This window comes from Salmo trutta, chromosome 26, assembly GCF_901001165.1.
Source record: "Salmo trutta chromosome 26, fSalTru1.1, whole genome shotgun sequence".
NCBI classification, from domain to species: Eukaryota; Metazoa; Chordata; class Actinopteri; order Salmoniformes; family Salmonidae; genus Salmo; species Salmo trutta.
The window spans coordinates 33,835,627-33,858,737 of NC_042982.1; the positions used below are offsets into that span (position 1 = coordinate 33,835,627).

The 23,111-nt window shown below is 46.0% G+C and overlaps 1 protein-coding gene across 3 annotated transcripts in view; it reads left to right on the forward strand.

Moving 5' to 3' along the window:
- Positions 1-23,111, forward strand: part of robo1 (roundabout, axon guidance receptor, homolog 1 (Drosophila)) — a 314,601-nt gene that overhangs the window by 192,364 nt on the left and 99,126 nt on the right. For 2 of the 3 annotated variants that reach the window (XM_029715767.1, XM_029715768.1), the window contains exons 3-4: positions 1,459-1,616; positions 22,741-22,861. In XM_029715767.1, coding sequence (XP_029571627.1) covers positions 1,459-1,616; positions 22,741-22,861 — 279 coding nt within the window. Of the gene's footprint in view, positions 1-1,458; positions 1,617-7,970; positions 8,076-22,740; positions 22,862-23,111 lie in introns of those variants that run through there. The other variant, XM_029715769.1, reaches the window with a different exon arrangement.

Sequence of the window (23,111 nt, forward strand, 5' to 3'; positions counted from 1 at the left end):
CACCTTCACATGACAAGAGACACGTACACACACATGCATGGCTCACATGCATAAACACTCATAAACACTGTCATACATAGGCACACATTGTCGCGACCTTGCATACTTCAGGCTGACTAGGATTTCAGCCTGTAGTTTATGAGAACATGTTTTTTCTGTGTGTACAGACAGATACACCCGAGCTGGGAAAGTGATTACTGGCACGCCGTCTATAGATGGAGCGTTGTTGGTTTTTCATTACCTTCTGTCCTCTCGTAAATCTCTCCAGTTTATCTTCAACATTACCGCTGGGGAGAGGAATTAGCTAGGCTCTGACCCTCTGATAGCAACCCACAACCATCCTGCCTCTCAGATTTTACAATACTGCTGTGACATACTTTTCCAAATTGTTACTGGACTGAGTTACTGGGGTATACATTTCATAGAGTGCTTAGTGCACTGCTTTTGATGAGAACTCTAGTCAAAAGTAGTGCACTTTGCAGAGTATAGTATGTGGTTTGTGTTCTCTTCATTTAGTCTAGATAAAGAACACTGTCTCTCTAATGTCCGTAGTGTTTATATGATGCTGCGGATCTATGATGTTGTAGTCAGGCTGAATGAGATCATTTGTTCCCCGTAAAACGCCATTTCCCTCTGTCACATTAGTTCGGCCCTGTTGTCCTTATCTATTAGACAGACGGCTTCTATACCCCCATACTAATGGGTCTTTTATCTGGGAAAATGTGTCTCTGACTGTCTATAAGAGTGGGTTTGATTCCAGCGATGGAAGTGGTATATTTTTAAATTACAGAAAATGATGAAAATCCTGTCCAAAAGTGGTGGGAATACCTGTTGACGAGTTGTAATGCAACTACTCGTTACATTAGCCACTGTCAGGGTTATATGTATAAACAGGAAGTGAAAGCGATATGTTATGAAGGGGCGATGATGAGGAGGGGATGATGTGTGTGTTCGGAGGCATGTCTTATACCCCATGTCATTAGGCTGACACAGAGAGACAGTGTGATGTGACAAAGAGGGGAGATGGTTGGTCAAAGCCATTCTCATGTGTGGATGCATAATATCACCCTTGGTATAGAGCACATTGTCAACAAGACCTTGTGGGTAGGTATATGACGCACATGCTGTGGCCAGTGGTCCAGCTAATCGTGGTATGACAATCCCTGGTTATTTATAGTCTACTCTGATAGAAGTGGTCATTGCGGCCTTGTCCACGTTGTGACGGATCGGTGACAGTCCCCAATTATAGGCTATGGTAACACTGTGGCGGTTTCCTCTTGTCATTATGTTGTTGCTGTGGATCAGTGTTGTGGTCTGTAGATGACACAATGCATGTCAAATCTACGTTCCTGTCTAACTAGAGTGACTGGTTTTGGTGTTATTATGCCCTTTGTGTCAAAGCTAATCTCTGCCAGTGTCGACCTCACGTTAACCCTTTCTCTTCCTCTCTTTCTGCAGTACTACGTGATGACTTCAGACAGAACCCTGCTGATATAATGGTGGCAGCGGGCGAGCCTGCAGTCCTAGAGTGTATGCCCCCTCGCGGGCATCCTGAACCTAGCATATCCTGGAAGAAGGACGGTGCCAACATCGATGACAGAGATGAACGAATCACTGTGAGTGGAACTGGTTATATGTGTGTATATGTGTGTATATGTGTGTATATGTGTGTATATGTGTGTATATGTGTGTATATGTGTGTGTTTTGCATGTGTGAGTGAGATTTTGCAGTTATGTTCATCATAGTATTTGATACCATATTAATGTCAGTGTAAACTTCACATTGATTGATTTGGCCCGTGTTGTTTCACCAATAGTGATTTCTAACTCCAAATGAGCAAACTGCAGTTGTTCTAACATTTAATGTGAGAGACCCAGAATTAGTCTTGGTTCATTAGTCAAGCAGCAGACCATTGATTAGGATCCTGCTGAGTAAGATCAGCCAGTAGAACAAACACTCTCACTAGTATGAGTAAATGAAAAAGTAAATGAAAAAGAGGAAAGTTGGTCGCTGCAGCACGGAGGGAGTGGAAACGTTCCCTCTCTATATCTGATTTATACAGCGTTCGAGGCCAGCCACCAATTAGTCTGTTTTTCATTTCAGAGTGTAGTGAAGGGATCAGCAGTATCAATCACCCCCCTGCTGCTGCTGAGTAGAGCAGTAGAGAGCTGACCTTGATGGGCCCACTGCCTCCACCATATAACTATCTGCACTTTCCCTATAGGTAGTTACAGTATATGGTGGAGGAAGTGATTGTGTGTTTGATATCTCTGACTGGCTGAGTGTGTAGGGTGGATGGAGCTTCAGTCAGCTTATTTTTATTTTTTATTTCATCTTTAACCAGGTAGGCCAGTTGAGAACAAGTTCTCATTTACAACTGTGACCTGGCCAAGATAAAGCAAAGCAGTGCGACAAAAACAACAACACAGAGTTACACATGGAATAAACAAACGTACAATTAATAACACAATATAATAATCTGTATACAGTGTGTACAAATGTAGTAAGATCAGGGAGGTAATAAATTGGCCATAGTGGCGAAATAATTACAATTTAGCATTAACATTGGAGTGATAGATGTGCAGATGATGATGTGTAAGTAGAGATACTGGGGTGCAAAAGAGCAAAAAATAACAATATGGGGAGGAGGTAGTTGGGTGGGCTATTTAGAGATGGGCTGTGTACAGGTGCAGTGATCAGAAAGCTGCTCTGACAGCTGATGCTTACAGTTAGTGAGGGAGATATAAGTCTCCAGCTTCAGTTATTTTTGCAATTTGTTCCAGTCATTGGCAGCAAAGAACTGAAAGGAAAGGCAGCCAAAGAGGTGTTGGCTTTGGGGATGACCAGTGAAATATACCTGCTTTAGCGCGTGCTACGGGTGGGTGTTGCTATGGTGACCAGTGAGCTGAGTAGAGTGTTGGAGGCTATTTTGTAAATGACATCGCCGAAGTCAAGGATCGGTAGGATAGTCAGTTTTACAAGGAAAGGAGGCTTTGTTGCAAAATAGGAAGCCGATTCTAGTTTTAATTTTGGATTGGACATGCTTCATGTGAGTCTGAAAGGAGAGTTTACAGTCTAACCAGACACCTAGGTATTTGTATTTGTCCACATATTCTAAGTCAGAACTGTCCAGAGTAGTGATGCTAGTTGAGCGGGCGGGTGTGGGCAGCAATCGGTTGAAGAGCATGCATTTAGTTTTACTAGCATTTAAGAGCAGTTGGAGGCCACGGAAGGAGTGTTGTATGGCATTAAAGCTTGTTTGGAGGTTTGCTAGCACAGTGTCCAAAGAAGGGCCAGAGGTATACAGAATGTTGTCGTCTGCATAGAGGTGGATCAGAGAATCACCAGCAGCAAGAGCGACATCATTGATGTATACAGAGAAGAGAGTCAGCCCGAGAATTGAACCCTGTGGCAACCCCATAGAGCTGCCAGAGGTCCGGACTACAGGCCCTCCGATTTGACACACTGAACTCTGTCTGAGAAGTAGTTGGTGAACCAGGCGAGGCAGTCATTTGAGAATCCAAGGCTGTTGAGTCTGCCAATAAGAATGTGGTGATTGACAGAGTCGAAAGCCTTGGCCAGGTCGATGAATACAGCTGAACAGTATTGTCTATTGTCGATGGCGGTTATGATATTGTTTAGGACCTTGAGCGTAGCTGAGGTGAACCCATGACCAGCTCGGAAATCAGATTGCATAGCGGAGAAGGTGTGGTGGGATTCGAAATAACCGGTGATCTGTTTGTTAACTTGGATTTCGAAGACCTTAGAAAGGCAGGGTAGGTCTGTTAGTATTAAATAGTCTGTTAATAGTAAATAGTCTGCTTCTTTGTTTTTTTCGTATATATTTTAATCTCACTTTCCATCTATGAGCTAAAAATACTTTCCTGCAACCCGCCTCACCCAATGTGGTACGGATTGGCTATTTTTATACATTATAACTGGAACCTCCATCAGTAGCTAGCCAGCTAACTAGCTACTAGCTAGTAGACATTGTTAGCCACTGCTAGCGGTCTTCACCTTTAGCTCGGACACCAGCCAGCTTTAGCTCGGTCAATACCTGCCAGTATGCACAGCAAGATATCAACCAAGAGCACATCGGACTGCTTTTCTCTACCACATCACCAGATTCCTGCCGCAAGCTCTGGACCATTACACTGGATCATCGCAGCTAGCTAGGTGCAACCGAGTGGCTATTGTTGGCTAACGCCTCTGTCCCGAAGCAAGCACCAGTTAGCCTTGAGCTAGCCTCAAGCTAGGCCCATCTCCCAGCCAGCCCGACAAAGTATACCAGCTAATTCTTGGGCTACAATACCTCTTGTGCCAATTGGCCGGGACCCTTTATTGTCGACACGGAGCCCCACCGATTTTTTCACTCTAGAGCGCACAGTCCCGATCAACATGCCTTAGATAGCTCTTTTGTCCCACCCCCCACACATGCGGAGACCTCACCTGGCTTAACTGGTGCCTCCAGAGATGTAAACTCTCTCATCGTCACTCAATGCCTAGGTTTACCTGCACTGTACTCAGAAATCTCCTCCTTTTATTCTCTGTTCCCAACGCACTAGACGACCAGTTCTTATAGCCTTTAGCCATACCCTTACCATACTCCTCCTCGGTTCCTCTAGTGATTTAGAGGTTAACCCAGGCCCTGTAGCCCCCGGTAGTACACCTCTTCCCCAGGCGCTCTCATTTGTTGATTTCTGTAACCGTAAAAGCCTTGGTCTCATGCATGTTAACATCAGAAGCCTCCTCCCTAAGTGTGTTTTATTCACTGCTTTAGCACACTCCTCCAACCCTGATGTCCTAGCCGTGTCCGATTCCTGGCTTAGGAAGGCCACCAAAAATTCTGAAATGTCCATCCCCAACTACAACATTTTCCGTCAAGATAGAACTGCCAAAGGGGGTGGAGTTGCAATCTACTGCAGAGATAGCCTGCAGAGTTCTGTCATACTATCCAGGTCTGAGCCCAAACAGTTTATACTTTTAAAATCCACCTTTCCAGAAATAAGTCTCCGCTTGTTATAGACCCCCCTCAGCCCCTCCCATCTATCTTCAGAGTGCGTACTGTTAGGTGACCTAAACTGGAATATGCTTAACACCACAGCCGTCCTACAATCTAAGCTAGATGACCTCAATCTCATACAAATTATCAAGGAACCTACCAGGTACAACCCTAAATCCATAAACATGGGCACCCTCATAGATATCATCCTGATCAACTTTCCCACTAAATACACCTCTGCTGTCTTTAACCAGGATCTCAGCGATCACTGCCTCATTGCCTGCGTCTGTAATGGGTCCGTGGTCAAACGACCACCCCTCATCACTGTTTAACGCTCCCTAAAACACTTCAGCGAGCAGGCCTTTCTAATCGATGTGGCCCGGGTATCCTGGAAGGATATTGACCTCATCCCGTCAGTAGAGGATGCCTGGTTGTTCTTCAAAAGTGCTTTACTCACCATCTTAAATAAGCATGCCCCACTCAAAAAAATTTAGAACTAAGAACAGATATAGTCCTTGGTTCACTCTAGACTTGACTGCCCTTGATCAACACCACAAATTGCTGTGGTGTACTGCATTAGCATCGAATAGCCCCGGCGATATGCAACTTTTCAGGGAAGTCAGGAACCAATATACACAGTCAGTTAGGAAAGCAAAGGTAAGCTTTTTCAAGCAGAAATTTGCATCCTGTAGCACTAATTCCAAAAAGTTTTGGGACACTGTAAAGTCCATGGAGAATAAGAGCACCTACTCCCAGCTGCCCACTGCACTGAGGCTAGGAAACACTGTCACCACCAATAAATCTATAATAATCGGTAATTTCAAGAAGCCTTTTTCTACGGCTGGCCATGCTTTCCACCTGGCTACCCCTACCCCGGCCAACAGCTCTGCACCCCCCGCAGCAACTTGCCCAAGCCACCCCCCCCTCCCACTTCTCCTTCACCCAAACCCAGATAGCTGATGTTCTGAAAGAGTTGAAAAATCTGGACCCCTACAAATCAGCTGGGCTAGACAATCTGGACCCTCTCTTTCTAAAATGATCTGCCGAAAATGTTACAACCCCTATTACTAGCCTGTTCAACCTCTCTTTTGTATCGTCTGAGATCCCCAAAGATTGGAAAGCTGCCGCGGTCATCCCCCTCTTCAAAGGGGGAGATACTCCAGACCCAAACTGTTACAGACCTATATCCATCCTGCCCCGCCTTTCTAATGTAATTTACAAAATAGCCTCCAACACTCTACTCAGCAAATTGGATATATTTTTTTTTTTACACGGGACAAGGCAAACACACGTCCGACTGCTACGCCATCTTGGTTTGATAGGGATGGACAGAGAAGAGGATAGTAAAAGCATAGGTCTGTGTTGGTTATGATCAGATGTTGACTCATTTAACTAGTTTAACTAGTTTAACTAGTTTCAGCTTTAACTTCAGTTTCTACCATCTGCCAACATCACATTGGACATTTGGCCAGTAGGCTGATGATTAGCCAGGCCCTGAAGGGATCAGTAAGGATGATGATTGGCCAGGCCCTGAAGGGATCAGTAAGGATGATGATTAGCCAGGCCCTGAAGGGATCAGTAAGGATGATTAGCCAGGCCCTGAAGGGATCAGTAAGGATGATTAGCCAGGCCCTGAAGGGATCAGTAGGGATGATTAGCCAGGCCCTGAAGGGATCAGTAGGGATGATTAGCCAGGCCCTGAAGGGATCAGTAAGGATGATTAGCCAGGCCCTGAAGGGATCAGTAAGGATGATTAACCAGGCCCTGAAGGGATCAGTAGGGATGATTAGCGAGGCCCTGAAGGGATCAGTAGGGATGATTAGCCAGGCCCTCAAGGGATCAGTAGGGATGATTAGCGAGGCCCTGAAGGAATCAGTAAGGATGATTAGCCAGGCCCTGAAGGGATCAGTAAGGATGATTAGCCAGGCCCTGAAGGGATCAGTAAGGATGATTAGCCAGGCCCTGAAGGGATCAGCAAGGATGATTAGCCAGGCCCTGAAGGGATCAGTAAGGATGATGATTAGCCAGGCCCTGAAGGGATCAGTAAGGATGATTAGCCAGGCCCTGAAGAGATCAGTAAGGCCAATGTTTCAGTATGGTCTGATTAGGACAATTAACAGCAAGCTGCAACTATGTTTACTTAAAGACAATTAGCCATAATTGGAAGCATTTTCCTCCTCTGTGCGTTATCATGACACTGTGTTCTTCTCTGGGCTGTTTCTGTTACATGCAGCTTATACAGCTTCATCCTCAGCCCAGAACACCCAGCCATGGATGTGTTCAGCACTATTGACATGGCTGAACACTGGCTGAGGGTGTTGGCCTATTTATTCACAGCTCTAACTGATAAACAGCGTGACTGTCCATCCCCCGCCCCTCAGACACCCTCTAGCTGCAACGGGGGAAGATTAAATAAGAAGCGCCTGGCAGTTTCACAACGTAATTGAAAGAGCATAATCTAGTAGAAATTTAATCAAATCATATCTGTCTCTGAATTCAGCCAGCAGTTACTGATAAGCACACAGCCTCTGCATCAACCTCGGAGCCAGTTTATTGGCTGTGGGTGCGTGTGCAAAACATTACGTATTTATGTTTGTGTGTGTGTGCTTGTGTGTTTTGTGTGTGTGTGTTTTGTGTGTTTGTAAGTGTGTTTGTGTGCGTGCGTGTGTGTGCTCGTGTGTCTGTGCACCACTGTAACTTTGTTGGGACCTGTCATTAATCCCTGTGTGAGAACAAAGCCTGCTCTCTCCTGTCATCAGGGTTGCTTCACTCACAGACACCAGGCCCATAATGCCCCTCCCTGACCCTGTCCCAGCTACACACTCACTCTCAGGCTTATTCAGGCTGACACACACACACACACACACACACACACACACACACACACACACACACACACACACACACACACACACACACACACACACACACACACACACACACACACACACACACACACACACACACTCACACACACACACACACACACACACACACTGTTCAACAACCTGGAAACAATAACCTCATCAATCAGAGAGTCTGGAGAGGTGGTTTGAGGACAGAGCGGAGCAGGTGTGTATTACTGCTCAGTGTTCATGGCTGTGTTTAACTGCTCAGTGTTCATGGCTGTGTTTAACTACTCAGTGTTCATGGCTGTGTATTACTGCTCAGTGTTCATGGCTGTGTTTAACTGCTCAGTGTTCATGGCTGTGTTTAACTGCTCAGTGTTCATGGCTGTGTATTACTGCTCAGTGTTCATGGCTGTGTATTACTGCTCAGTGTTCATGGCTGTGTATTACTGCTCAGTGTTCATAGCTGTGTTTAACTGCTCAGTGTTCATGGCTGTGTATTACTGCTCAGTGTTCATAGCTGTGTTTAACTGCTCAGTGTTCATGGCTGTGTTTAACTGCTCAGTGTTCATGGCTGTGTATTACTGCTCAGTGTTCATGGCTGTGTTTAACTGCTCAGTGTTCATGGCTGTGTTTAACTGCTCAGTGTTCATGGCTGTGTATTACTGCTCAGTGTTCATGGCTGTGTATTACTGCTCAGTGTTCATGGCTGTGTATTACTGCTCAGTGTTCATGGCTGTGTATTACTGCTCAGTGTTCATGGCTGTGTATTACTGCTCAGTGTTCATAGCTGTGTTTAACTGCTCAGTGTTCATGGCTGTGTATTACTGCTCAGTGTTCATGGCTGTGTTTTACTGCTCAGTGTTCATGGCTGTGTATTACTGCTCAGTGTTCATGGCTGTGTTTAACTGCTCAGTGTTCATGGCTGTGTTTAACTGCTCAGTGTTTATGGCTATGTATTACTGCTCAGTGTTCATGGCTGTGTTTAACTGCTCAGTGTTCATGGCTGTGTATTACTGCTGAGTGTTCATGGCTGTGTATTACTGCTCAGTGTTCATGGCTGTGTTTAACTGCTCAGTGATCATAGCTGTGTTTAACTGCTCAGTGTTCATGGCTGTGCATTACTGCTCAGTGTTCATGGCTGTGTATTTCTGCTCAGTGTTAATGGCTGTGTATTACTGCTCAGTGTTCATGGCTGTGTATTACTGCTCAGTGTTCATTGCTGTGTATTACTGCTCAGTGTTCATGGCTGTGTATTACTGCTCAGTGTTCATGGCTGTGTATTACTGCTCAGTGTTCATGGCTGTGTATTACTGCTCAGTGTTCATGGCTGTGTATTACTGCTCAGTGTTCATGGCTGTGTATTACTGTTCAGTGTTCATGGCTGTGTATAACTGTCCAGTGATCATAGCTGTGTATTACTGCACAGTGTTCATGGCTGTGTATTACTGCTCAGTGTTCATGGCTGTGTATAACTGTCCAGTGATCATAGCTGTGTATAACTGTCCAGTGATCATAGCTGTGTATAACTGTCCAGTGATCATAGCTGTGCATTACTGCTCAGTGATCATAGCTGTGTATAACTGTCCAGAGATCATGGCTGTGTATAACTCTCCAGTGTTCATGGCTGTGTATAACTGTCCAGTGTTCATAGCTGTGTATAACTGTCCAGTGATCATAGCTGTGTATAACTGTCCAGTAATCATGTCTGTGTATAACTGTCCAGTGATCATGTCTGTGTATAACTGTCCAGTGGTCATGTCTGTTTATAACTGTCCAGTGATCATGGCTGTGTATAACTGCTCAGTGATCATGTCTGTGTATAACTGTCCAGTGATCATAGCTGTGTATAACTGTCCAGTGATCATAGCTGTGTATAACTGTCCAGTGATCATGTCTGTGTATAACTGTCCAGTGATCATAGCTGTGTATAACTGTCCAGTGATCATAGCTGTGTATAACTGTCCAGTGATCATAGCTGTGTATAACTGTCCAGTGATCATGTCTGTGTATAACTGTCCAGTGATCATAGCTGTGTATAACTGTCCAGTGATCATAGCTGTGTATAACTGTCCAGTGATCATGTCTGTGTATAACTGTCCAGTGATCATAGCTGTGTATAACTGTCCAGTGATCATAGCTGTGTATAACTGTCCAGTGATCATAGATGTGTATAACTGTCCAGTGATCATAGCTGTGTATAACTGCTCAGTGATCATAGCTGTGTATAACTGTCCAGTGATCATGTCTGTGTATAAATGTCCAGTGATCATAGCTGTGTATAACTATCCAGTGATCATAGCTGTGTTTAACTGTCCAGTGATCATAGCTGTGTATAACTGTCCAGTGATCATAGCTGTGTATAACTGTCCAGTGATCATGTCTGTGTATAACTGTCCAGTGATTGTGGCTGTGTATAACTGTCCAGTGATCATAGCTGTTTATAACTGTCCAGTCATCATAGCTGTGTATAACTGTCCAGTGATCATGTCTCTGTATAACTGTCCAATGATCATGTATGTGTATAACTGTCCAGTGATCATGTCTGTGTATAACTGTCCAGTGATCATAGCTGTGTATAACTGTCTAGTGATCATGGCTGTGTATTACTGCTCAGTGTTCATGGCTGTGTATTACTGCTCAGTGTTCATGGCTGTGTTTTACTGCTCAGTGTTCATGGCTGTGTTTAACAGCTCAGTGTTCATGGCTGTGTTTAACTGCTCAGTGTTCATGGCTATGTATTACTGCTCAGTGTTCATGGCTGTGTTTAACTGCTCAGTGTTCATGGCTGTGTATTACTGCTCAGTGTTCATGGCTGTGTATTACTGCTCAGTGTTCATGGCTGTGTTTTACTGCTCAGTGATCATAGCTGTGTTTAACTGCTCAGTGTTCAGGGCTGTGTATTACTGCTCAGTGTTCATGGCTGTGTTTTACTGCTCAGTGTTAATGGCTGTGTATTACTGTCCAGTGATCATGTCTGTGTATAACTGTCCAGTGATCATAGCTGTGTTTAACTGCTCAGTGTTCATTGCTGTGTATTACTGCTCAGTGTTCATGGCTGTGTATTACTGCTCAGTGTTCATGGCTGTGTTTTACTGCTCAGTGTTCATGGCTGTGTATTACTGCTCAGTGTTAATGGCTGTGTTTAACTGCTCAGTGTTCATGGCTGTGTATTACTGCTCAGTGTTCATGGCTGTGTATTACTGCTCAGTGTTCATGGCTGTGTTTAACTGCTCAGTGATCATAGCTCTGTTTAACTGCTCAGTGTTCATGGCTGTGTATTACTGCTCAGTGTTCATGGCTGTGTTTTACTGCTCAGTGTTCATGGCTGTGTTTAACTGCTCAGTGTTCATGGCTGTGTATTACTGCTCAGTGTTCATGGCTGTGTATTACTGCTCAGTGTTAATGGCTGTGTATTACTGCTCAGTGTTCATGGCTGTGTATTACTGCTCAGTGTTCATTGCTGTGTATTACTGCTCAGTGTTCATGGCTGTGTATTACTGCTCAGTGTTCATGGCTGTGTATTACTGCTCAGTGTTCATGGCTGTGTATTACTGCTCAGTGTTCATGGCTGTGTATTACTGTTCAGTGTTCATGGCTGTGTATAACTGTCCAGTGATCATAGCTGTGTATTACTGCACAGTGTTCATGGCTGTGTATTACTGCTCAGTGTTCATGGCTGTGTATAACTGTCCAGTGATCATAGCTGTGTATAACTGTCCAGTGATCATAGCTGTGTATTACTGCTCAGTGATCATAGTTGTGTATAACTGTCCAGAGATCATAGCTGTGTATAACTCTCCAGTGTTCATGGCTGTGTATAACTGTCCAGTGTTCATAGCTGTGTATAACTGTCCAGTGATCATAGCTGTGTATAACTGTCCAGTGATCATGTCTGTGTATAACTGTCCAGTGATCATGTCTGTGTATAACGGTCCAGTGATCATAGCTGTGTATTACTACTCATTGATCATAGCTGTGTATAACTGCTCAGTGATCATAGCTGTGTGTAACTGTCCAGTGATCATGTCTGTGTATAACTGTCCAGTGATCATAGCTGTGTATAACTGTCCAGTGATCATAACTGTGTATAACTGTCCAGTGATCATGTCTGTGTATAACTGTCCAGTGATCATAGCTGTGTATAACTGTCCAGTGATCATAGCTGTGTATAACTGTCCAGTGATCATAGCTGTGTATAACTGTCCAGTGATCATAGCTGTGTATAACTGTCCAGTGATCATAGCTGTGTATAACTGTCCAGTGATCATAGCTGTGTATAACTGCTCAGTGATCATAGCTGTGTATAACTGTCCAGTGATCATAGCTGTGTATAACTGCTCAGTGTTCATAGCTGTGTATAACTGTCCAGTGATCATGTCTGTGTATAACTGCTCAGTGATCATGTCTGTGTATAACTGTCCAGTGATCATGTCTGTGTATAACTGTCCAGTGATCATAGCTGTGTATAACTGTCCAGTGATCATAGCTGTGTATAACTGTCCAGTGATCATAGCTGTGTATAACTGCTCAGTGAACATAGCTGTGTATAACTGTCCAGTGATCATAGCTGTGTATAACTGTCCAGTGATCATAGCTGTGTATAACTGTCCAGTGATCATAGCTGTTTATAACTGTCTAGTGATCATGTCTGTGTATTACTATCCTGTGATCATAGCTGTGTATTACTGCTCATTGATCATAGCTGTGTTTTACTGTCCAGTGATCATAGCTGTGTATAACTGTCCAGTGATCATGTCTGTGTATAACTGTCCAGTGACCATGTCTGTGTATAACTGTCCAGTGATCATAGCTGTTTATAACTGTCTAGTGATCATGTCTGTGTATTTCTATCCTGTGATCATAGCTGTGTATTACTGCTCATTGATCATAGCTGTGTATAACTGTCCAGTGATCATGTCTGTGTATAACTGTCCAGTGATCATAGCTGTGTATAACTGCTCAGTGATCATAGCTGTTTTTAACTGTCCAGTAATCATGTCTGTGTATAACTGTCCAGTGATCATACCTGTGAATAACTTCTCAGTGATCATGTCTGTGTATAACTGTCCAGTGATCATGTCTGTGTATAACTGTCCAGTGATCATGTCTGTGTATAACTGCTCAGTGATCATAGCTGTGTATAACTGTCCAGTGATCATGTCTGTGTATAACTGTCCAGTGATCATAGCTGTGTATAACTGTCCAGTGATCATAGCTGTGTATAACTGCTCAGTGATCATAGCTGTGTATAACTGTCCAGTGATCATGTCTGTGTATAACTGTCCAGTGATCATAGCTGTGTATAACTGTCCAGTGATCATAGCTGTGTATAACTGTCCAGTGATCATGTCTGTGTATAACTGTCCAGTGATTGTGGCTGTGTATAACTGTCCAGTGATCATAGCTGTTTATAACTGTCCAGTCATCATAGCTGTGTATAACTGTCCAGTGGTCATGTCTCTGTATAACTGTCCAATGATCATGTATGTGTATAACTGTCCAGTGATCATGTCTGTGTATAACTGTCCAGTGATCATAGCTGTGTACAACTGTCTAGTGATCATGGCTGTGTATTACTGCTCAGTGTTCATGGCTGTGTATTACTGCTCAGTGTTCATGGCTGTGTTTTACTGCTCAGTGTTCATGGCTGTGTATTACTGCTCAGTGTTCATGGCTGTGTTTTACTGCTCAGTGTTCATGGCTGTGTTTAACAGCTCAGTGTTCATGGCTGTGTTTAACTGCTCAGTGTTCATGGCTATGTATTACTGCTCAGTGTTCATGGCTGTGTTTAACTGCTCAGTGTTCATGGCTGTGTATTACTGCTCAGTGTTCATGGCTGTGTATTACTGCTCAGTGTTCATGGCTGTGTTTTACTGCTCAGTGATCATAGCTGTGTTTAACTGCTCAGTGTTCAGGGCTGTGTATTACTGCTCAGTGTTCATGGCTGTGTTTTACTGCTCAGTGTTAATGGCTGTGTATTACTGTCCAGTGATCATGTCTGTGTATAACTGTCCAGTGATCATAGCTGTGTTTAACTGCTCAGTGTTCATTGCTGTGTATTACTGCTCAGTGTTCATGGCTGTGTATTACTGCTCAGTGTTCATGGCTGTGTTTTACTGCTCAGTGTTCATGGCTGTGTGTTACTGCTCAGTGTTCATGGCTGTGTTTAACTGCTCAGTGTTCATGGCTGTGTATTACTGCTCAGTGTTCATGGCTGTGTATTACTGCTCAGTGTTCATGGCTGTGTTTAACTGCTCAGTGATCATAGCTCTGTTTAACTGCTCAGTGTTCATGGCTGTGTATTACTGCTCCGTGTTCATGGCTGTGTTTTACTGCTCAGTGTTCATGTCTGTGTTTAACTGCTCAGTGTTCATGGCTGTGTATTACTGCTCAGTGTTCATGGCTGTGTATTACTGCTCAGTGTTAATGGCTGTGTATTACTGCTCAGTGTTCATGGCTGTGTATTACTGCTCAGTGTTCATTGCTGTGTATTACTGCTCAGTGTTCATGGCTGTGTATTACTGCTCAGTGTTCATGGCTGTGTATTACTGCTCAGTGTTCATGGCTGTGTATTACTGCTCAGTGTTCATGGCTGTGTATTACTGTTCAGTGTTCATGGCTGTGTATAACTGTCCAGTGATCATAGCTGTGTATTACTGCACAGTGTTCATGGCTGTGTATTACTGCTCAGTGTTCATGGCTGTGTATAACTGTCCAGTGATCATAGCTGTGTATAACTGTCCAGTGATCATAGCTGTCTATAACTGTCCAGTGATCATAGCTGTGTATTACTGCTCAGTGATCATAGTTGTGTATAACTGTCCAGAGATCATAGCTGTGTATAACTCTCCAGTGTTCATGGCTGTGTATAACTGTCCAGTGTTCATAGCTGTGTATAACTGTCCAGTGATCATAGCTGTGTATAACTGTCCAGTGATCATAGCTGTGTATAACTGTCCAGTGATCATGTCTGTGTATAACTGTCCAGTGATCATGTCTGTGTATAACGGTCCAGTGATCATAGCTGTGTATTACTACTCATTGATCATAGCTGTGTATAACTGCTCAGTGATCATAGCTGTGTGTAACTGTCCAGTGATCATGTCTGTGTATAACTGTCCAGTGATCATAGCTGTGTATAACTGTCCAGTGATCATAACTGTGTATAACTGTCCAGTGATCATGTCTGTGTATAACTGTCCAGTGATCATAGCTGTGTATAACTGTCCAGTGATCATAGCTGTGTATAACTGTCCAGTGATCATAGCTGTGTATAACTGTCCAGTGATCATAGCTGTGTATAACTGTCCAGTGATCATAGCTGTGTATAACTGTCCAGTGATCATAGCTGTGTATAACTGCTCAGTGATCATAGCTGTGTATAACTGTCCAGTGATCATAGCTGTGTATAACTGCTCAGTGTTCATAGCTGTGTATAACTGTCCAGTGATCATGTCTGTGTATAACTGCTCAGTGATCATGTCTGTGTATAACTGTCCAGTGATCATGTCTGTGTATAACTGTCCAGTGATCATAGCTGTGTATAACTGTCCAGTGATCATAGCTGTGTATAACTGTCCAGTGATCATAGCTGTGTATAACTGCTCAGTGATCATAGCTGTGTATAACTGTCCAGTGATCATAGCTGTGTATAACTGTCCAGTGATCATAGCTGTGTATAACTGTCCAGTGATCATAGCTGTTTATAACTGTCTAGTGATCATGTCTGTGTATTACTATCCTGTGATCATAGCTGTGTATTACTGCTCATTGATCATAGCTGTGTATAACTGTCCAGTGATCATAGCTGTGTATAACTGTCCAGTGATCATGTCTGTGTATAACTGTCCAGTGATCATGTCTGTGTATAACTGTCCAGTGATCATAGCTGTTTATAACTGTCTAGTGATCATGTCTGTGTATTACTATCCTGTGATCATAGCTGTGTATTACTGCTCATTGATCATAGCTGTGTATAACTGTCCAGTGATCATGTCTGTGTATAACTGTCCAGTGATCATAGCTGTGTATAACTGCTCAGTGATCATAGCTGTGTTTAACTGTCCAGTAATCATGTCTGTGTATAACTGTCCAGTGATCATACCTGTGAATAACTGCTCAGTGATCATAGCTGTGTATAACTGTCCAGTGATCATGTCTGTGTATAACTGTCCAGTGATCATGTCTGTGTATAACTGTCCAGTTATCATAGCTGTGTATAACTGCCCTACGTACACATGGCCTTTCCCAAAATGAGGTTTCACTCTGTTTAAACAACACATTTTGCTAGCCCTGCTGTTTATAAGCTGTTTGTACAACAACATCCTCTCTGTGTTGTGTTTTCGATTTTTTGCAGTGATGTGTGAAATATTAGTGTAAACCAGTATTTGCTGTAAACACAGGCTCAGTGACTGGTGCTGTCCATAGCCGGTATTCTGCAGAGCTGGGCCTTAGGAGGGAATGACAACACACAGCACCCGTCTGGTTAGGGAGAGATTTAACAGTGCAGCGTGGGATGTGTTCCTTCCACTAAAGTGCCTGGGTAGGACGAGGACTCACAGAATGACTAAAAACAACTCTACACGGACACCAGGACCATCCATGTGTAATGGACTGTGCTGACAGATGGGAGAATGGATGGGCCGAAATGTGAATGCCAATCGAAAGCAGAGCGATGTGCGGTGCTGTATTTTAAGAGGGCTGCGGCACAGTGTGTGGGATGGGATGGGCTGGGATGGGCTGGACTGGGCTGGGCGGCGATGGGCTGGTATGGGCGGCGATGGGCTGGGATGGGATGGGCTGGACTGGGATAGACTGGGATGGACTGGGATGGGCTGGACTGGGCTGGGCCGCGATGGGCTGGTATGGGCGGCGATGGGCTGGGATGGGATGGGATGGGCTGGGATGGGCTGGGATGGACTGGGATGGGCTGGACTGGGCTGGGCTGGACTGGGAAGGACTGGGATGGGCTGGACTGGGAAGGACTGGGATGGGCTGGACTGGGATGGACTGGGATGGACTGGGATGGGCTGGACTGAGATGGGCGGCGATGGGATAGAATGGAATAGAATGGGCTGGGATGGGCTGGGCTGGGATGGGCTGGGATGGGCTGGAATGGGTTGGACTGGGATGGCCTGGGGTGGGATGGAATGGGTTGGACTGGGATGGGCTGGGATGGGCTGGGATGTGATGGAATGGGTTGGACTGGGATGGCCTGGGGTGGGATGGAATGGGTTGGACTGGGATGGGCTGGGATGGGCTACACTGGGATGGGATGGAATGGGCTGGACTGGGATGGGTTGGGATGGAATGGGTTGGACTGGGATAGGCTGGGATGGACTGGGATGGGCGGCGATGGGCTGGACTGGGATGGGATGGAATGGGATGGGCTAGACTGGGATGGGCTGGGCGGCGATGGGCTGGACCGGGATGGAATGGTCTGGACTGGGATGGGATGGAATTGGCTGGACTGGGATGGGCTGGGATGTGAGTTTGTGAGTGTGAGTTAAAAAGGAGAGACATGAAATGTGAGAGGCTAATAAACACCAGAGAGTCAGAGACATCAGACATCACAGGATGAAGAAGAGAAAAGAGCAGCTGGCCCTGGCTGCTCCTATCTATGTTATCCCTGCCCCCTTGCTCCTCCTATCTATGGTATCCCTGTCATCCCTGGCTCCTCCTATCTATGTTAACCCTGTCATCCCTGGCTCCTCCTATCTATGTTAACCCTGTCATCCCTGGCTCCTCCTATCTATGTTAACCCTGTCATCCTTGGCTCCTCCTATCTAAGTTAGCCCTGCCCCTGGCTGCTCCTATCTATGTTATCCCTGCCCCCTGGCTCCTCCTATCTATGTTAACCCTGTCATCCCTGGCTCCTCCTATCTATGTTAACCCTGTCATCCCTGGCTCCTCCTATCTATGTTAACCCTGTCATCCTTGGCTCCTCCTATCTAAGTTAGCCCTGCCCCCTGGCTCCTCCTATCTATGTTAGCCCTGCCCCCTGGCTCCTCCTATCTAAGTTAGCCCTGCCCCCTGGCTCCTACTATCTATGTTAACCATGTCATCCCTGGCTCCTCCTATCTATGTTAGCCCTGCCCCCTGGCTCCTCCTATCTATGTTAGACCTGCCCCCTGGGTGCTCCTATCTATGTTAGCCCTGCCCCCAGGCTCCTACTATCTATGTTAACCCTGTTATCCCTGGCTCCTCCTATCTATGCTAGCCCTGCCCCCTGGCACCTTCTATCTATGTTAGCCCTGCCTCCTGGCTCCTCCTATCTATGTTAGCCCTGCCCCCTGGCACCTCCTATCTATGTTAGCCCTGCCACCTGGCTCCTCCTATCTATGTTAGCCCTGCCCCCTGGCTCCTACTATCTATGTTAGCCCTGCCCCCTGGCTCCTCCTATCTATGTTAGCCCTGCCCCCTGGCTCCCACTATCTATGTTAGCCCTGCCCCCTGGCTCCTCCTATCTATGTTAGCCCTGCCCCCTGGCTCCCACTATCTATGTTAACCCTGTCATCCCTGGCTCCTCCTATCTATGTTAGCCCTGCCCCCTGGCTCCTCCTATCTATGTTAGCCCTGCCCCCTGGCTCCTACTATCTATGTTAGCCCTGCCCCCTGGCTCCCACTATCTATGTTAGCCCTGCCCCCTGGCTCCTACTATCTATGTTAGCCCTGCCCCCTGGCTCCTCCTATCTATGTTAGCCCTGCCCCCTGGTTCCTACTATCTATGTTAGCCCTGCCCCCTGGCTCCCACTATCTATGTTAACCCTGTCATCCCTGGCTCCTCCTATCTATGTTAGCCCTGCCCCCTGGCTCCTCCTATCTATGTTAGCCCTGCCCCCTGGCTCCTACTATCTATGTTAGCCCTGCCCCCTGGCTCCCACTATCTATGTTAACCCTGTCATCCCTGGCTCCTACTCTCTATGTTAGCCCTGCCCCCTGGCTCCTACTATCTATGTTAGCCCTGCCCCCTGGCTCCTACTGTCTATGTTAGCCCTGCCCCCTGGCTCCTACTATCTATGTTAACCCTGCCCCCTGGCTCCTACTATCTATGTTAACCCTGTCATCCCTGGCTCCTCCTATCTATGTTAGCCCTGCCCCCTGGCTCCTACTATCTATGTTAGCCCTGCCCCCTGGCTCCTACTATCTATGTTAGCCCTGCCCCCTGGCTCCTACTATCTATGTTAGCCCTGCCCCCTGGCTCCTACTATCTATGTTAGCCCTGCCCCCTGGCTCCTCCTATCTATGTTAGCCCTGCCCCCTGGCTCCTCCTATCTATGTTAGCCCTGCCCCCTGGCTCCTACTATCTATGTTAGCCCTGCCCCCTGGTTCCTCCTATCTATGTTAGCCCTGCCCCCTGGCTCCTACTATCTATGTTAACCCTGTCATCCCTGGCTCCTACTCTCTATGTTAGCCCTGCCCCCTGGCTCCTCCTATCTATGTTAGCCCTGCCCCCTGGCTCCTCCTATCTATGTTAACCCTGTCATCACTGGCTCTTCCTATCTATGTTAGCCCTGCCCCCTGGCTCCTACTATCTATGTTAGCCCTGCTCCCTGGCTCCTCCTATCTATGTTATCCCTGCCCCCTGACTCCTCCTATCTATGTTAGCCCTGCCCCTGGCTCCTCCTATCTATGTTAGCCCTGCCCCCTGGCTCCTACTATCTATGTTAGCCCTGCCCCCTGGCTCCTACTATCTATGTTAGCCCTGCCCCCTGGCTCCTACTATCTATGTTAGCCCTGCCCCCTGGCTCCTCCTATCTATGTTAGCCCTGCCCCCTGGCTCCTACTATCTATGTTAGCCCTGCCCCTGGCTCCTACTATCTATGTTAGCCCTGCCCCCTGGCTCCCACTATCTATGTTAGCCCTGCCCCCTGGCTCCTACTATCTATGTTAGCCCTGCCCCCTGGCTCCTACTATCTATGTTAGCCCTGCCCCCTGGCTCCTCCTATCTATGTTAGCCCTGCCCCCTGGCTCCTCCTATCTATGTTAGCCCTGCCTCCTTTGATGACACAACTGCCAGTCAATAGAGAGACGACAGCAAGTGTCTTTTTCTTGTCAAGCCACTACTCCGCTGAGAGCAGATGGAGCCATTTGTCACTCCTGTGCAAAACAGGTCTGTTCAGGGTGTAGGTCTGTTCAGGGTGTTGAGGGCCTTGATAATGGAACTGAACAAAAAGGCATCCAGCTCAACAGTTTCAGGCTGAACTTAACCGATGTTGGTGTATGGAGGGAATCAGTCAGCGCTGGGACAGACTGCAGACATGCTGTGCGTTGTCTTCTCCTTCCTTTGTTTAGTAGTTGAGGGTGATTAACAGCCTGGAAAATGAAATGCAGCATGAATGCCGCCACAACGCTGGGGTTTCACAGTATCAGCATTAACAAATGACGGGAGACAAAAGATGGTGTTGGGATAGAGCCATCCTGTGATTGTTGCTGCCTTCAGCAGCCCCCTGTGTTGTGGAGGTGATAGAGACAGAGACACAGAGACACAGAGAGGTACAGAGACACAGAGAGATGCAGAGAGAAAGGAAGGCCTCTCCATTCACACTGGGCCACTCCAGAGGCCCCCTCTGCCCAGGCCCTTCAAATATGCCTGAGCAGAATGGTAAAGTGCCACCTCCACACAGAGGTAGGAAAACTGAGTGCTTTGGCCCTAAAGTGGATCCTCATGTCGAAGACCTATGGGACCTCCAGTCCCTCTCCCTGCCCTGCGTGGTCTGACCTGGCCTGACCTTGGGCCTTTGTGAGTGGTCAAGTGCTTTAGCTGTTAAGCCGTCCCTCAAACAAACAGTAACATAATGACAGTTCAAACTCCCTGGGTCTCTATAGTGCCGGTGTGACCCTTTTCATTACCCTTCCTCTCGCTTCACCTTGTCTTCTATTTAAAGGCTGTTTTAATGATTCATATTAAACTAGCAGTGAGGGCGTGAGGGGCCCCTGAATGCCTCAGAACACAGAGGAATGTGTCCGGTGGGGGAGTAGGGTGGAGGTGAGGTGTCCCTGGAGGAGCCTTGTCTTCCTCTGGCTGGCTTAGTTAAATGGAGGGGTTGTGGCATTTAGACGGCCTCTCCCTGTCTCTACTCCTCCCAGATGAACTGTTAGTCTACAGACCACCGATGTGATGGGTTGGGTTGTTCCACTGAGAACCTTCTGACATTCGATTTCTATATTCCCCTGTTAGAACCTGTCATTCCCCTACCTAGCAGACATCATGTGGATTGTTTTGCTAATGAACAAGGTGTCACTCTTCATTAGGCTGCTGTGTCATAATAAAAGTGAGGCTCCGTTCTCCACATGCCAGTGATAGCTGTTTTTAGATCCCCTAGTGTGCAGAGCGCAGGCACACATGGAGTGTTGACCACAGTAAATTAGATTTAGTGAGATGTTACATGGTGTGTCATAAAGTGAATATATGTGTAGCAGTGTGTTTGACTGAAGTCAGCCAGTAAAAGGCAGCAGGTTTGGAGCCCTTTCGCAATGCTGTGTGGAACCTCCTTCAACTCCCCCCTATGTACACCCCCCCCCCCCCAACGTACACACACACACCTACACACACACCTCAGTCTAATAAAGGGATCTGTTACAGGCCTGGGGGTGGGGGTCCAGAGTCTGCCGGCTTGTGGGCTGAGGTGTGTAACCCTTAAACCCTTAAGCCCCCTTGGAGCAGGCAGATTAGTGGTTCCCCCTTCTATTGTGTGCTGCTACTCTGACTGGCATGGCTGTCAGAGAGGGGCTGGGGGCCTGACAAGGACCTGAGAGGGGCCGGGCTGCCTTACCCAGTGCCCGAGAACAAAGCATCTCCCCTGGCCTGTAATCAAAGCCCTGGGAAATAACAGCCATCACACTCACCTGGTCCTGGTCACAAAACACATATTTTAGAGAGTGTGTGTGTGTGTGTGTGTGTGTGTGTGTGTGTGTGTGTGTGTGTGTGTGTGTGTGTGTGTGTGTGTGTGTGTGTGTTTGTATGCGTGCATTCTTTTGTTCTTCTTGTCTGGAACCCTCCACTGTTACAGTACTGGAGATTGTTGTGCTGGAGGTCATTTGTAGCTGCAGTAATGCTTCCAATCGACCCTGCCGGAACAGACTGTCTGATAATGCCATACAAACCACAGGCGGAATGAGAATAGCATAGAATGGCTGGACAGGTACTGCAGTCAGTGGTGGAAAAAGTAGCGAATTGTCATACTTCATTAAAATATTCATTAAAATACCTTAATAGAAAATGACTCAAGTAAAAGTGAAAGTCACCCAGTAAAATACTCCTTGAGTAAAAGTCTAGAAGTATTTAGTTTTAAATATACTTAAGTATCAAAAGTAAAAGTATGAATAATTTTCTAATTGTTATATTAAACAAACCAGACGGCATCATTTTTGTGTTTTTTATTTATCTACTTATAGCCAGGGGCACACTCCAACACTCAGACATCATTTACAAACGAAGCATCTGTATATAGTGAGTCTGCTAGATCAGAGTACTTTTAGGTGTCAGGGAAAATTTATGGAGCAAAAAGTATATTATTTTATTTAGGAATGTAGTGAACTAAAAGTAAAACTAAACAGCAAAGTAAAGTACAGCCAGTACTTAAGTAGTACTTTAAAGTATTTTTACTTAAGTACTTTACACCGCTGGCTGCAGTTACTACAGTAGTACAGTACTTTGGTTTTCTGTCACTTGGACCACAGGACATGGTTGTGTAAAAACTCATAACTCCATGGGTGAGGAAATACAATGCTTTTAAACTGAGAGAATGATTTGCAATGTTAGAAGTGGTGTTTTGTGTTCCCTCTGACACCCCAGGGCCCTCTGTCTCTGGTTGATTACAGTGTGTCTCCTCTGTCCTCTCAAGGTCTAACCTCTCATCTCTCTCTTTTCTCTCGTTCCTCAGATCCGGGGAGGAAAGCTGATGATAACCAATGCCAGAAAAAGCGATGCTGGGAAGTATGTGTGTGTCGGGACCAACATGGTGGGAGAGAGGGAGAGTGAGATCGCTGAGCTGACTGTGCTCGGTAAGTAACCTTCCTCATACACACACATTCACCCTCTTTATTTATTCCCCCCCCCCTCTCTCTCTCTCTCTCTCTCTCTCTCACTCTCACTCTCACTCTCACTCTCTCTCTCTCTAGTACACTGAAGTTAGCCACAGTGTACTGTTGATTTAGGGCCAGATAGCACTGCATTTTGCTTTGTGCTTGTGTTTCCCAGTAAGCAGTGTAGTTTTGTTTTGACTGTGTTGTAATTTGTTTTATTATGATTGAT